The sequence below is a fragment of the Salvelinus fontinalis genome, chromosome 3 (genome assembly GCF_029448725.1).
Source record: "Salvelinus fontinalis isolate EN_2023a chromosome 3, ASM2944872v1, whole genome shotgun sequence".
Classification (NCBI taxonomy): Eukaryota; Metazoa; Chordata; class Actinopteri; order Salmoniformes; family Salmonidae; genus Salvelinus; species Salvelinus fontinalis.
Window position 1 is genome coordinate 71747373 of NC_074667.1, and position 15410 is coordinate 71762782.

Here is a 15410-nt window from a genome sequence, read left to right on the forward strand (position 1 = left end):
CTGGTTCAGTCTGCTTTACACTAGACACTGGGAGGGGAATTCACCTTTCTGCAGGACAATAACCTAAAACACAATGCAAAATCTACACTGGAGTTGCTTACCAAGAATACTTGACTTATATCAACTTGATAATCTATGACAAGACCTGAAAATGGTTGTCTAGCAATGATCAACAACCAATTTGACAGAGCTTGAAGAACTTTGAAAATAATGTGTAAATGTTGCACAATCCAGGTGTGGAAAGCTCTTAGAGACTTACCCAGAAAGACTCACAGCTGTACTCGCTTCCAAACGTAGTTCTACAAAGTATTGACTCAGGGGTATGAATACTGTATGTAAATGAAATATTTCTGTAATACATTTTCAATACATTTGACATTTTTTTAATTATGAGGTATTGTGTGTAGATGGGTGAGGAAAAAATTATATTTAATCCATTTAGAAATCAGGCTGTAACACAACGAAATGTGGAATAATTCAAGGGGAATGAATACGTTCTGAAGGCGCTGTACATGCCCCTAATAACTAGTGAGCCCTACAGATGGTAATGCAGTAGTTGTGCTGTTTCTAAAGAACAGCCAGTGTGGCAGTAAAGCTCAGGTAAGAGATGTCTTCTGTGTGAAACCACCCTCCCACCAGGGGACTTCTGGGTTAACAATCTCCTGGGTTAAAAATCTGGCACACAGTCAGTCAGCTAATTAGGCAGAGATGTCTAACTCATATACATCCATCCACTTACAGGCCTGAGGACTAGTTTACTTCCTGTTGAAAGAGGAAAGTAAGTGTTACAATGAAGTAGCGCTGTCCTCATGGTTTTGTTGTGGTTGGTTTTTACAAAACGTTTGGAATGCAGTTGGAGTCTTGCTGTGTGTTCTGTATGATTTGTGTGTTTATCTAATGGTCTGTGGGTCTGTGAGAATGACAATTGGTCTCAGATGCAAGGGGAGCCCTGTTAATCTGCTCCAGTAAGAGTCCATCAACTGCTCCGGAGCCCTGTTAATCTGCCCCAGTAAGAGTCCATCAGCTGCTTCGGAGCCCTGTTAATCTGCCCCAGTAAGAGTCCATCAACTGCTCCGGAGCCCTGTTAATCTGCCCCAGTAAGAGTCCATCAGCTGCTTCGGAGCCCTGTTAATCTGCCCCAGTAAGAGTCCATCAGCTGCTCCGGAGCCCTGTTAATCTGCCCCAGTAAGAGTCCATCAACTGCTCCGGAGCCCTGTTAATCTGCCCCAGTAAGAGTCCATCAGCTGCTCCGGAGCCCTGTTAATCTGCCCCAGTAAGAGTCCATCAGCTGCTCCGGAGCCCTGTTAATCTGCCCCAGTAAGAGTCCATCAGCTGCTTCGGAGCCCTGTTAATCTGCCCCAGTAAGAGTCCATCAGCTGCTCCGGAGCCCTGTTAATCTGCCCCAGTAAGAGTCCATCAACTGCTCCGGAGCCCTGTTAATCTGCCCCAGTAAGAGTCCATCAGCTGCTCCGGAGCCCTGTTAATCTGCCCCAGTAAGAGTCCATCAGCTGCTCCGGAGCCCTGTTAATCTGCCCCAGTAAGAGTCCATCAGCTGCTCCGGAGCCCTGTTAATCTGCCCCAGTAAGAGTCCATCAGCTGCTCCGGAGCCCTGTTAATCTGCCCCAGTTAGAACCCATCAGCTGCTCCGGAGCCCTGTTAATCTGCCCCAGTTAGAACCCATCAGCTGCTCCGGAGCCCTGTTAATCTGCCCCAGTAAGAGTTCAATTAAGACTCATGGCCTTCCTGTGTTTCTCTCCAAGGCTCAGTGTATTTTACTGAGATGTAATAATGGCCCCTTTAGTGATGGAAAAGCCCCCTGCCTCCTGTGGAGAGTAGTGTCCTCTGGAGGTGAGCGCGGACCTCACCCAGCAAGCCCCACAGACTCAGCTGAAAATCACTCCAGCATCTCAGACTAACAGAGTAGGTGTAGGAGAGGATGGTGAGACTTTGTAACGCAGGATATATGCTGTGTTAACAGGAACCAGGCATACATGTGACTCAGGCTGGTAGATACTACCCATGGAGCTCTGCACACACACTCCACACACCACACACACACACACCACACACACACACATCACACACACACCACACACACCACACACACACACACCACACACAACACCACTATCACTCCAAACACTTCCTTCCCCTCAGATGCAGGGTGACCTCTGACATTGGGCCAGTTTCAAAGGCAGCACCCCTAACCCCCTCTCACTTCTCAGTAACAATACTACCCCCTGACTGTCTGACTGACTGACTGTTCAGTGTTGTTCATCTTCCTGTTAGACAGACATTAGGAGTCAGGGTGAATGAGTATATCTTGGGTTTGCCATGCACTGCCTCACCCATAGGAATCCACTCAGAGTATGTGTGATGACGAATGCAGGTAAAGGGCACAAGAGGATAGTTACAGTATGTGTCCATGTTTGACCGAAATAGGATCCAGAAACCAGTGTTGTTGAATATGACATGGCTGCTCCTTCCATCACTGTTCAGTTGTTACACAACTACCGTTGGAATTTGAAAGCAAGCCGAGGCAGAACTCTCTCTCTCTTCGAATGATAAACCCTGGGAGGGGGCGAGAGGAGTATGTTATGAGACCTTGAGATGGTCTAGATTAGTTTTAAAGGCCAACTCATCCTGCCCACCCATCTTACATCATCCCTTTTGGTTTCCTTTGCCTTTATTTTTTTAGTCTTTCTGGAGAATCATCGTCTTGAAGGAGATTACATGAAGGTCCATTAGGGGAGAGGTCCAGGTCTAATGATGCTTATGCTATTGTTCCCTGCAGGGATGCTGCTGGGTTCCTGGAGCGCACCCTGGGTCGGGGGGAGGCGGAGGCTCTGGAGGTCCTGGAGGGTGTGTGGGGAGGTGTGGGGGGACAGCGGCCCCAAGGCTGGGAGGACTGTGTCGGGTGGGCCCGTCGCCAGTGGGAGACCCTCTACAACAACGACATCGCACAGCTGCTGCACTGTTTCCCCTCTGACCAGGTAAGAGTAACACAACACACACTGGAAAAACATTGGACATCCAGGGGCATAGCTCCTAAATCCCCAAAGGTAAGGGTTTTCTTTAACATTGTTTATGAATATGAACACTTGGTGGCACTATTGTTCACACACCTTGCCTGTTGAGAATCCTGCATATGATATACAGATACTGGTTACAAGCCTGTCTTTTGATCTCTGTTACATTTGACAGTGTGCTCATACATGCTCAAGACATATGCCATATGTAGTGGCAAGTTTATATACAGTAAAATGTCCAATAATTGGAAATGGTTCCACATTTTCAGATACCCATTCTCATTTTTACCTTGTAAGGCATAATCTAAGAATATATACTAAACTGTTTTTTAAGCATATTGAACACACCATGAACATATCTTGGGATAGTTAGTATTTACTATCCCACTGATATGGTATCCTCAAATTTCTATTGGGATCCATATAATATTCTGAGGCATATAGATTACAGAGAGTGACATCACATTACATGCTATTACACCTGGGAGTGTCTAACCAAACACTCCCCTTGTGACCCATGGATCATATGGATTAACCTTTTACAGGACACTGACAACTGGACCTGTCTGGCCTGGTCTGATAAACACTATCTCCCTTCTCTTGCTTCATATAATATGGGTCAATAAAAATTCCTCTGACCGAGACAACCGATTCCATTCCACTCATATCCTGTTTAAAGCCTTATTATTTTTGTCTGGAAGAAATGCATAGCATTTTTGCTCCAAGTCCCCTGAGATAAGCCCTTTTGGTATTGGACTCATTTAGCAGGAAAATGAGTCATTGTGAAACAATTGGCCAGGCCGAGCCTCGTGCTCTGAAGCACTCCAGTTTCTGGGTTACAGTTCTGATGAGTGGCTGCTATACATCACGCCAAATATTGTACTGTATCAAAACAGAGAGAAAAGATCCCTTTGTGTGTTTGCATTAAGTCATGTAGTGTAGCTTATTATTCTGCGGTGGCACAAGCCTTATGAGAGTCGGAAGCTGGGTTCAGATGTTTGAAAAGGACAGACATTTGTTGTTGGTTTCAGTAAAATGTTTGGGTTCCTGTTTTCTCTCTGTTTTAAAAGGTCATTAGTACAGTTAGGCTGGTTGTGCTTTCTGTATCCTCCCAGAGAGTCGATTCTAACCACAGCTGCTTTCTGGGGAAGTGTGATAAGGCTAGTGTTGGTTAACTTCCACAAAATGTCAATGAGTGAAATACAATGTCCAACTGCCTTACCAGTAGGCTGAAATGCTTTTTGGGAAGAGAAATGCAAATCTATTTTACAGGCATACGTTTTATTAACGTAACTGTTTCCCACCTCTTTACCAACAGAAACTGCCCTTATACAGATTGAATGGTATTAAAGTTTGAGTAAGTTCAAATGTTGTCCACAAATGTACCAACATTTCTATTATACTGTATGTAAATAGTTTATGATTAGTGAATTACTTAATGTAGTTATTTTGTTAGATACTTCTCCCTATTCATAGGTTGCACCTCCGTCACTCGGTCGCGTCATGCCATTGTTAGGAATGTTCTCAAGCCCCCCTCTAACGGCTGTGCTATAGTGGAGCCCTAAAGTCTTGATAAGCCCAGTCATTCTGGACGGGGGCTAGCGACTGTTTACTCTAAATTACACTATAATGCCTGGAAATATGATGACAGAGCTAAAGTATTCAAATATTTTGTAGGAAACAGCTTTTCCTGCATTATCATGTCGTCAAATTTACTTTAGACAGATGGCAAAATAAATGTACACATACAGTGGGGAGTTTTTGATACATGAGTACCACTCTATATAGTATTTGATACACTGCCGATTTTGCAGGTTTTCCTACTTACAAAGCATGTAGAGGTCTGTAATTTTTATCATAGGTACACTTCAACTGTGAGAGGCGGAATCTAAAACAAAAATCCAGAAAATCACATTGTATGATTTTTAAGTAATTAATTTGCATTTTATTGCGTGACATAAGTATTTGATCACCTACCAACCAGTAAGAATTCTGGCTCTCACAGACATGTTCGTTTTTCTTTAAGAAGCCCTCCTGTTCTCCACTCATTACCTGTATTAACTGCACCTGTTTGAACTCGTTACCTGTATAAAAGACACCTGTCCACACACTCAATCAAACAGACTCCAACCTCTCCACAATGGCCAAGACCAGAGAGCTGTGTAAGGACATCAGGGATAAAATTGTAGACCTGCACAAGGCTGGGATGGGCTACAGGACAATAGGCAAGCAGCTTGGTGAGAAGGCAACAACTGTTGGCGCAATTATTAGAAAATGGAAGAAGTTCAAGATGACGGTCAATCACCCTCGGTCTGGGGCTCCATGCAAGATCTCACCTCGTGGGGCATCAATGATCATAAGGAAGGTGAGGGATCAGCCCAGAACTACACGGCAGGACCTGGTCAATGACCTGAAGAGAGCTGGGACCACAGTCTCAAAGAAAACCATTAGTAACACACTACGCCGTCATGAATTAAAATCCTGCAGCGCACGCAAGGTCTCCCTGCTCAAGCCAGCGCATGTCCTGGCCCGTCTGAAGTTTGCCAATGACCATCTGGATGATCCAGAGGATGAATGGGAGAAGGTCATGTGGTCTGATGAGATAAAAATAGAGCTTTTTGGTCTAAACTCCACTCGCTGTGTTTGTAGGAAGAAGAAGGATGAGTACAACCCCAAGAACACCCTCCCAACCGTGAAGCATGGAGGTGGAAACATCATTCTTTGGGGATGCTTTTCTGCAAAGGGGACAGGACGACTGCACCGTATTGAGGGGAGGATGGATGGGGCCATGTATCGCGAGATCTTGGCCAACAACCTCCTACCCTCAGTAAGAGCATTGAAGATGGGTCGTGGCTGGATCTTCCAGCATGACAATGACCCGAAACACACAGCCAGGGCAACTAAGGAGTGGCTCCGTAAGAAGCATCTCAAGGTCCTGGAGTGGCCTAGCCAGTCTCCAGACCTGAACCCAATAGAAAATCTTTGGAGGGAGCTGAAAGTCCGTATTTCCCAGCGACAGCCCCGAAACCTGAAGGATCTGGAGAAGGTTTGTATGGAGGAGTGGGCCAAAATCCCTGCTGCAGTGTGTGCAAACCTGGTCAAGAACTACAGGAAACGTATGATCTTTGTAATTGCAAACAAAGGTTTCTGTACCAAATATTAAGTTCTGCTTTTTTGATGTATCAAATACTTATGTCATGCAATAAAATGCAAAAATAATTACTTAAAAATCATACAATGTGATTTTCTGGATTTTTTCCCCCGTCTCTCACAGTTGAAGTGTACCTATGATAAAAATGACAGACCTCTACATGCTTTGTAAGTAGGAAAACCTGCAAAATCGTCAGTGTATCAAATACTTGTTCTCCCCACTGTACATGTTATTCACTCATTGCACCCACACTGCTCGTGCGCGCCAACTAGTGTCTGCGTTGCCAAAAGCTAAAATAGAAGTCAGTTCTATTTGTGACGCTGAACGCGGTGCAAGTCGTGCATCTCCCATCTCCTCATTGGTTTATAAAGGCGTATACCCACGTGCCGTCTCCTCATTGGTTATACCCACGTCCGGTTTGCATTCTGGACCACAAAACGTTTTTGCTAGATACAGCGGGGCAAAAAAGTATTTAGTCAGCCACCAATTGTGCAAGTTCTCCCACTTAAAAAAATGAGAGAGGCCTGTAATTTTCATCATAGGTACACTTCAACTATGACAGACAAAATGAGAAGAAAAAATCCAGAAAATCACATTGTAGGATTTTTTATGAATTTATTTGCAAATTGTGGTGGAAAATAAGTATTTGGTCACCTACAAACAAGCAAGATTTCTGGCTCTCACAGACCTGTAACTTCTTCTTTAAGAGGCTCCTCTGTCCTCCACTCGTTACCTGTATTAATGGCACCTGTTTGAACTTGTTATCAGTATAAAAGACACCTGTCCACAACCTCAAACAGTCACACTCCAAACTCCACTATGGCCAAGACCAAAGAGCTGTCAAAGGACACCAGAAACAAAATTGTAGACCTGCATCAGGCTGGGAAGACTGAATCTGCAATAGGTAAGCAGCTTGGTTGGAAGAAATCAACTGTGGGAGCAATTATTAGGAAATGGAAGACATACAAGACCACTGATAATCTCCCTCGATCTGGGGCTCCACGCAAGATCTCACCCCGTGGGGTCAAAATGATCAGAAGAACGGTGAGCAAAAATCCCAGAACCACACGGGGGGACCTAGTGAATGACCTGCAGAGAGCTGGGACCAAAGTAACAAAGCCTACCATCAGCAAGGGCATTGAAGATGAAACGTGGCTGGGTCTTTCAGCATGACAATGATCCCAAACACACCGCCCGGGCAACGAAGGAGTGGCTTCGTAAGAAGCATTTCAAGGTCCTGGAGTGGCCTAGCCAGTCTCCAGATCTCAACCCCATAGAAAATCTTTGGAGGGAGTTGAAAGTCCGTGTTGCCCAGCAACAGCCCCAAAACATCACTGCTCTAGAGGAGATCTGCATGGAGGAATGGGCCAAAATACCAGCAACAGTGTGTGAAAACCTTGTCAAGACTTACAGAAAACGATTGACCTCTGTCATTGCCAACAAAGGGTATATAACAAAGTATTGAGAAACTTTTGTTATTGACGAAATACTTATTTTCCACCATAATTTGCAAATAAATTCATTAAAAATCCTACAATGTGATTTTCTGGATTTTTCTCTCTCATTTTGTCTGTCATAGTTGAAGTGTACCTATGATGAAAATTACAGGCCTCTCTCATCTTTTTAAGTGGGAGAACTTGCACAATTGGTGGCTGACTAAATACTTTTTTGCCCCACTGTACATGATAGTGTAGTTAAACGAAGCAAAGAAATTGAACTTCAAAACGTGATGTAGTTTTATTTGAATTTGCAGCAGTTGTTGGTAAGTACATTACTTACTGGATCTTGAAGACACCCCTAAGAAACCAGATACTCTTCTGTGTAGGGTATAATGATGGTAGATACCCCTCTCTGTAGGGTATAATGATGGTAGATACCCCTCTCTGTAGGGTATAATGATGGTAGATACCCCTCTCTGTAGGGTATAATGATGGTAGATACCCCTCTCTGTAGGGTATAATGATGGTAGATACCCCTCTCTGTAGGGTATAATGATGGTAGATACTCCTCTCTGTAGGGTATAATGATGGCAGATACCCCTCTGTAGGGTATAATGATGGTAGATACCCCTCTCTGTAGGGTATAATGATGGCAGATACCCCTCTCTGTAGGGTATAATGATGGCAGATACCCCTCTCTGTAGGGTATAATGATGGTAGATACCCCTCTCTGTAGGGTATAATGATGGCAGATACCCTTCTCTGTAGGGTATAATGATGGCAGATACCCCTCTCTGTAGGGTATAATGATGGTAGATACCCCTCTCTGTAGGGTATAATGATGGTAGATACCCCTCTCTGTAGGGTATAATGATGGTAGATACCCCTCTCTGTAGGGTATAATGATGGCAGATACCCCTCTCTGTAGGGTATAATGATGGCAGATACCCCTCTCTGTAGGGTATAATGATGGCAGATACCCCTCTCTGTAGGGTATAATGATGGCAGATACCCCTCTCTGTAGGGTATAATGATGGCAGATACCCCTCTCTGTAGGGTATAATGATGGTAGATACCCCTCTCTGTAGGGTATAATGATGGTAGATACCCCTCTCTGTAGGGTATAATGATGGCAGATACCCCTCTCTGTAGGGTATAGTGATGGCAGATACCCCTCTCTGTAGGGTATAATGATGGCAGATACCCCTCTCTGTAGGGTATAATGATGGTAGATACTGGGACTGTTGGGACTGTTGGTAGATTGTTGGTAGATGGTTGGTAGACTGTTGAGACTGTTGAGACTGTTGGTAGATTGTTGAGACTGTTGGTAGACTGTTGGGACTGTTGGTAGACTGTTGGTAGATTGTTGGGACTGTTGATAGATGGTTGGGACTGTTGGTAGATTGTTGGGACTGTTGGTAGATTGTTGGGACTGTTGGTAGATTGTTGGGACTGTTGGTCGACTGTTGGTAGATTGTTGGGACTGTTGGTAGATTGTTGGGACTGTTGATAGATGGTTGGGACTGTTGGTAGATTATTGGGACTGTTGGTAGATTGTTGGGACTGCTGGTAGATTGTTGGGACTGTTGGTAGATTGTTGGGACTGTTGGTAGATTGTTGGGACTGTTGGTAGATTGTTGGGACTGTTGGTAGATTGTTGGTAGATTGTTGGGACTGTTGGTAGATTGTTGGTAGATTGTTGGGACTGTTGGTAGATTGTTGGGACTGTTGGTAGATTGTTGGTAGATTGTTGGGACTGTTGGTAGATTGTTGGTAGATTGTTGGGACTGTTGGTAGATTGTTGGGACTGTTGGTAGATTGTTGGTAGATTGTTGGGACTGTTGGTAGATTGTTGGTAGATTGTTGGGACTGTTGGTAGATTGTTGGTAGATTGTTGGGACTGTTGGTAGATTGTTGGGACTGTTGGTAGATGGTTGAGACTGTTGGTAGATTGTTGAGACTGTTGGTAGATTGTTGGGACTGTTGGTAGATTGTTGTGACTGTTGGTAGATTGTTGGGACTGTTGGTAGATTGTTGATAGATTGTTGGGACTGTTGATAGATGGTTGGGACTGTTGGTAGATTGTTGGGACTGTTGGTAGATTGTTGAGACTGTTGGTAGACTGTTGGTAGATTGTTGGGACTGTTGGTAGATGGTTGGGACTGTTGGTAGATTGTTGGGACTGTTGGTAGACTGTTGGTAGATTGTTGGGACTGTTGGTAGATTGTTGGGACTGTTGATAGATGGTTTGGACTGTTGATAGATGGTTGGGACTGTTGGTAGATTGTTGGGACTGTTGGTAGATTGTTGGTAGATTTTTGGGACTGTTGGTAGATTGTTGGGACTGTTGGTAGATTGTTGGGACTGTTGGTAGATTGTTGGTAGATTGTTGGGACTGTTGGTAGATTGTTGGGACTGTTGGTAGATTGTTGGGACTGTTGGTAGATTGTTGGGACTGTTGGTAGATTGTTGGTAGATTGTTGGGACTGTTGGTAGATTGTTGGTAGATTGTTGGGACTGTTGGTAGATTGTTGGGACTGTTGGTAGATTGTTGGTAGATTGTTGGGACTGTTGGTAGATTGTTGGTAGATTGTTGGGACTGTTGGTAGATTGTTGGGACTGTTGGTAGATGGTTGAGACTGTTGGTAGATTGTTGAGACTGTTGGTAGATTGTTGGGACTGTTAGTAGATTGTTGGGACTGTTGGTAGATTGTTGGGACTGTTGGTAGATTGTTGATAGATGGTTGGGACTGTTGGTAGATTGTTGGGACTGTTGGTAGATTGTTGAGACTGTTGGTAGATTGTTGGGACTGTTGGTAGATTGTTGGGACTGTTGGTAGATTGTTGGTAGATTGTTGAGACTGTTGGTAGATTGTTGGGACTGTTGGTAGATTGTTGGTAGATTGTTGGGACTGTTGGTAGATTGTTGGTAGATTGTTGGTAGATTGTTGGGACTGTTGGTAGATTGTTGGGACTGTTGGTAGATTGTTGGTAGATTGTTGGGACTGTTGGTAGATTGTTGAGACTGTTGGTAGCTTGTTGGGACTGTTGGTAGATTGTTGAGACTGTTGGTAGATTGTTGGGACTGTTGGTAGATGGTTGAGACTGTTGGTAGATTGTTGAGACTGTTGGTAGATTGTTGGAACTGTTAGTAGATTGTTGGGACTGTTGGTAGATTGTTGGGACTGTTGGTAGATTGTTGATAGATGGTTGGGACTGTTGGTAGATTGTTGGGACTGTTGGTAGATTGTTGGGACTGTTGGTAGATTGTTGAGACTGTTGGTAGATTGTTGGGACTGTTGGTAGATTGTTGGGACTGTTGGTAGATTGTTGGTAGATTGTTGAGACTGTTGGTAGATTGTTGGGACTGTTGGTAGATTGTTGGTAGATTGTTGGGACTGTTGGTAGATTGTTGGTAGATTGTTGGTAGATTGTTGGTAGATTGTTGGTAGATTGTTGGTAGATTGTTGGGACTGTTGGTAGATTGTTGGTAGATTGTTGGGACTGTTGGTAGCTTGTTGGGACTGTTGGTCGATTGTTGGGACTGTTGGTCGATTGTTGGGACTGTTGGTAGATTTTTTGGACTGTTGGTAGATTGTTTAGACTGTTGGTAGATTGTTGGGACTGTTGGTAGATTGTTGGGACTGGTAATTAGGCTTATCCAATTTCTGATGATGCTGATGGTCATTAGTTGCCCAACAAACTTCTAACTGCCTGGTACTCAGCACTCTATTGTCTCTCTAATCACTGACCTCAATGCAAATGTATCCTAAAATCTAATCAAACACTTCATGAGAGCATTCTGTAGGCTATGCAATTGTTTGAGAAAAAAGAGTGATGGCCTCTATTGAGCTCTCGAGTGGCACAGCGGTCTAAGGCACTGCATCTCAGTGCCAGAGACGTCACTACAGACCATGTTTCGATTCCAGGCTTTATCACAACCAGCCGTGATTGGGAGCCCCATAGGGCGGCGCACAATTGGCCCAGCGTCGGCCAAGGTAGGCCGTCATTGTAAATAAGACTTTGTTCTTAACTGACTTGCCTAGTTAAATAAAAAAGAGGAGGTTCCCATCAGCTTTCTATAGGCTAGGCCTACTATATATTTTTCTCAAGTTTCCTAATATTAAGCACATTGCTTCTCTTCACAACAGGAGTATAGCCTACCTGGCTGGCATGAAAATTAACCACGGGAAAAGCGTCCTCCATTCGCTATGTACAGTTGAAGTCGGAAGTTTACATACACTTAGGTTGTAGTCATTAAAACTTGTTTTTCAAACACTCCACAAATTTCTTGTTAAAACAAACTATAGTTTTGGCAAGTCGGTTAGTGTAAGGCCTGGGTGTCAGAGTGTGGAGTCAACACGCAGGAAACAGCAGGTGCCAAATCCAAAATGTTCTTTAATGAACACGGACCATCTAGTCCACCCTATTAACACACTGGGTGTACACTATAACCAACCCCAGACACGGGGTAAAAGAACTCAGTCCAGAAACATGTAGCACACCACTACTTACACGCAAACAATCCCGCACAAAGAAACGTGAATGCCGGCTGATTAAATAAGCCCAACTAATTACCCCTCATACAAAACAGGTGCGCCCAATAAACACATAGGGAGGGGGAGAAAAGGATCAGTGGCAGCTAATAGGCCGGTGACGACGACCGCCGAACTCCACCCGAACGGGAAGGAGAGCCTGCCTCGGTCGAAGTCGTGACAGTACCCCCCCTCTGACGCGCGGCTCCCGCAGCGCGCCGACACCGGCCTCGAGGTCGACCCGGAGGACGAGGCGCAGGGCGATCCGGATGGAGGCGATGGAAATCCCTCAGCATAGACGGGTCCAAAATGTCCCCCACCGGTACCCAGCACCTCTCCTCCGAACCGTACCCCTCCCAGTCCACGAGGTACTGCAGGCCCCTCACCCGGCGTCTCGAGTCCAGAATGGCCCGTATCTTGTACGCCGGGGTCCCCTCAATGTCCAGAGGGGGAGGAGGGACCTCCGGTACCTCACCGTCCTGCAGGGGACCAGCTACCACTGGCCTGAGGAGAGACACATGAAACGAGGGGTTAATACGATAATAGGAAGGGAGTTGTAATCGATAACACACCTCGTTTATTCTCCTCAGGACTTTGAAGGGCCCTACACACTGCGGACCCAGCTTCCGGCAGGGCAAGCGGAGGGGCAGGTTTCGGGTCGAGAGCCAGACCATGTCCCCCGGTACAAACACGGGGGCCTCACTGCGGTGGCGGTCAGCACTCCTCTTCTGCCGTCCACTAGCTTGTTGAAGTGATTCCTGGACGGCTCTCCATGTCTCCTTGGAGCGCTGCACCCATTCCTCCACCGCAGGAGCCTCGGTCTGGCTCGGATGCCATGGTGCCAGGACCGGCTGGTACCCCAATACACACTGAAAGGGGGACACGTTAGTAGAGGAGTGGCGTAGTGAGTTCTGGGCCATTTCGGCCCAGGGAATGTATCTCGCCCACTCCCCTGGCCGGTCCTGGCAATACGACCGCAGAAACCTACCCACCTCCTGGTTCACTCTCTCCACCTGCCCATTACTCTCAGGGTGATAACCGGATGTAAGGCTGACCGAGACCCCCAAACGCTCCATAAACGCCCTCCATACTCGGGACGTGAATTGGGGGCCCCGATCAGAAACTATGTCCTCCGGCACCCCGTAGTGCCGGAAGACGTGGGTGAATAATGCCTCCGCAGTCTGTAGGGCTGTAGGAATACCGGGCAACGGGAGGAGACGACAGGACTTCGAGAACCGATCCACAATCACCAGTACCGTAGTGTTCCCCTGAGACGGGGGAAGATCGGTCAGAAAATCTACGGACAGGTGCGACCAAGGCCGTTGTGGAACGGGGAGGGGTTGTAACTTCCCTCTAGGAAGGTGCCTAGGAGCCTTACTCTGGGCACATACCGAACAGGAGGAAACATAAACCCTAACGTCTCTCGCCAAGGTAGGCCACCAATACCTCCCCCGAAGGCTCCCCACTGTCCTCTTCACCCCAGGGTGACCCGAGGAGGGTAGAACGTGAGCCCACCGAATCAATTTGTCCCGAACACCAAGCGGCACGTATTTCCGCCCCACCGGACACTGAGGAGGAGCGGGTTCCGCCCGTAACGCCCGCTCGATGTCCGAGTCCACTTCCCACACCACTGGTGCTATCAGCCTAGAGGCGGGAAGGATGGGAGTGGGTTCGGTGGGCCGATCGTCCGAGTCGTATAAACGGGACAGTGCATCCGCCTTTACGTTCTGGGAGCCCGGTCTATACGTTAAGGTAAACTGGAATCGGGTAAAGAACATGGCCCACCTTGCTTGACGTGGATTCAGTCTCCTAGCTGCCCGAATATACTCCAGATTCTGGTGGTCGGTCCAGATGAGAAAAGGGTGCTTAGCCCCCTCAAGCCAGTGTCTCCACACCTTCAGGGCACTGACCACTGCTAACAACTCCCGGTCCCCCACATCATAGTTACGCTCCGCTGGGCTGAGTTTCTTCGAGAAGAAAGCACAGGGGTGGAGTTTTGGTGGCGTACCAGAGCGCTGTGATAGCACGGCACCTACCCCAGCCTCGGACGCGTCCACCTCCACTATGAATGCTAGAGAGGGATCCGGATGTGCCAACACGGGCGCATCCGTGAACAGCGCCTTCAACCTGTTGAAAGCTCCGTCCGCTTTTGCTGACCACTGCAAACGCACCGGACCCCCCTTCAGCAGTGAGGTAATAGGAGCTGCCACCTGGCCAAAACCCCGGATAAACCTCCGGTAGTAATTGGCAAAACCCAAAAACCGCTGCACCTCCTTTACCGTGGTCGGAGTCGGCCAATTACGCACGGCCTTAATGCGGTCACTCCCTACCACCACGCCCGAGGTGGAAATGCGATAACCCAGAAAAGAGACGGCTCGTTTGGAGAACACACACTTCTCAGCCTTGACATATAGGTCATGCTCCAGCAGTCTACTAAGCACCTTGCGTACCAGAGACACATGCGCGGCGTAAGTGGCTGAGTAGATCAGAATGTCATCGATATAAACAACCACTCCCTGCCCGTGCAGGTCCCTGAGAATATCGTCTACAAAGGATTGGAAAACGGCTGGAGCATTCTTTAACCCATACGGCATGACGCAGTACTCATAATGGCCCGATGTGGTACTAAATGCGGTTTTCCACTCGTCTCCTTTCCGAATACGCACCAGACTATACGCGCTCCTGAGATCCAATTTTGTGAAGAACTGCGCTCCGTGAAATGATTCCATTGCCGTAGCAATGAGAGGTAGTGGGTAACTAAACCCCACAGTGATGGCATTTAGACCTCTATAATCAATACACGGACGCAAACCTCCTTCCTTTTTCTTCACAAAAAAGAAACTCGAGGAGGCGGGTGAGATGGAGGACCGAATGTACCCCTGTCCCAGAGACTCAGTGACATATGTCTCCATAGCCACTGTCTCCTCTTGGGACAATGGGTACACGTGACTCTTGGGAAGCGCAGCGTCTACCTGGAGATCTATCGCACAATCCCTTCCCGGTCGATAAGGTGGTAATTTAGTCGCTTTCTTTTTACAGAAAGCGATTGCCAAATCGGCATACTCGGGGGGAATGTACACCGTGGAACCCTGGTCTGGACTCTCCACCGACGTGGCACCGATGGAAACTCCCAAACACCTTCCAGAACACTCCTTTGACCACCCCTGGAGAACCCCCTGTTTCCACGAAATTTTAGGATTGTGCCGGGCCAGCCAGGGAATCCCTAGTACCACCGGAAACGCAGGCGAATCAATAA

General features: G+C 46.7%; 1 protein-coding gene across 3 annotated transcripts in view; it reads left to right on the forward strand.

The window, feature by feature from the left end:
- The window catches only part of uba7 (ubiquitin-like modifier activating enzyme 7), a 157125-nt gene that overhangs the window by 36188 nt on the left and 105527 nt on the right, over positions 1 to 15410 (forward strand). For all 3 annotated transcript variants that reach the window (XM_055917893.1, XM_055917892.1, XM_055917891.1), the window contains exon 16: positions 2795 to 2993. In XM_055917893.1, the coding sequence (XP_055773868.1) occupies positions 2795 to 2993 (199 nt within the window). The remainder of the gene's footprint in view (positions 1 to 2794; positions 2994 to 15410) is intronic.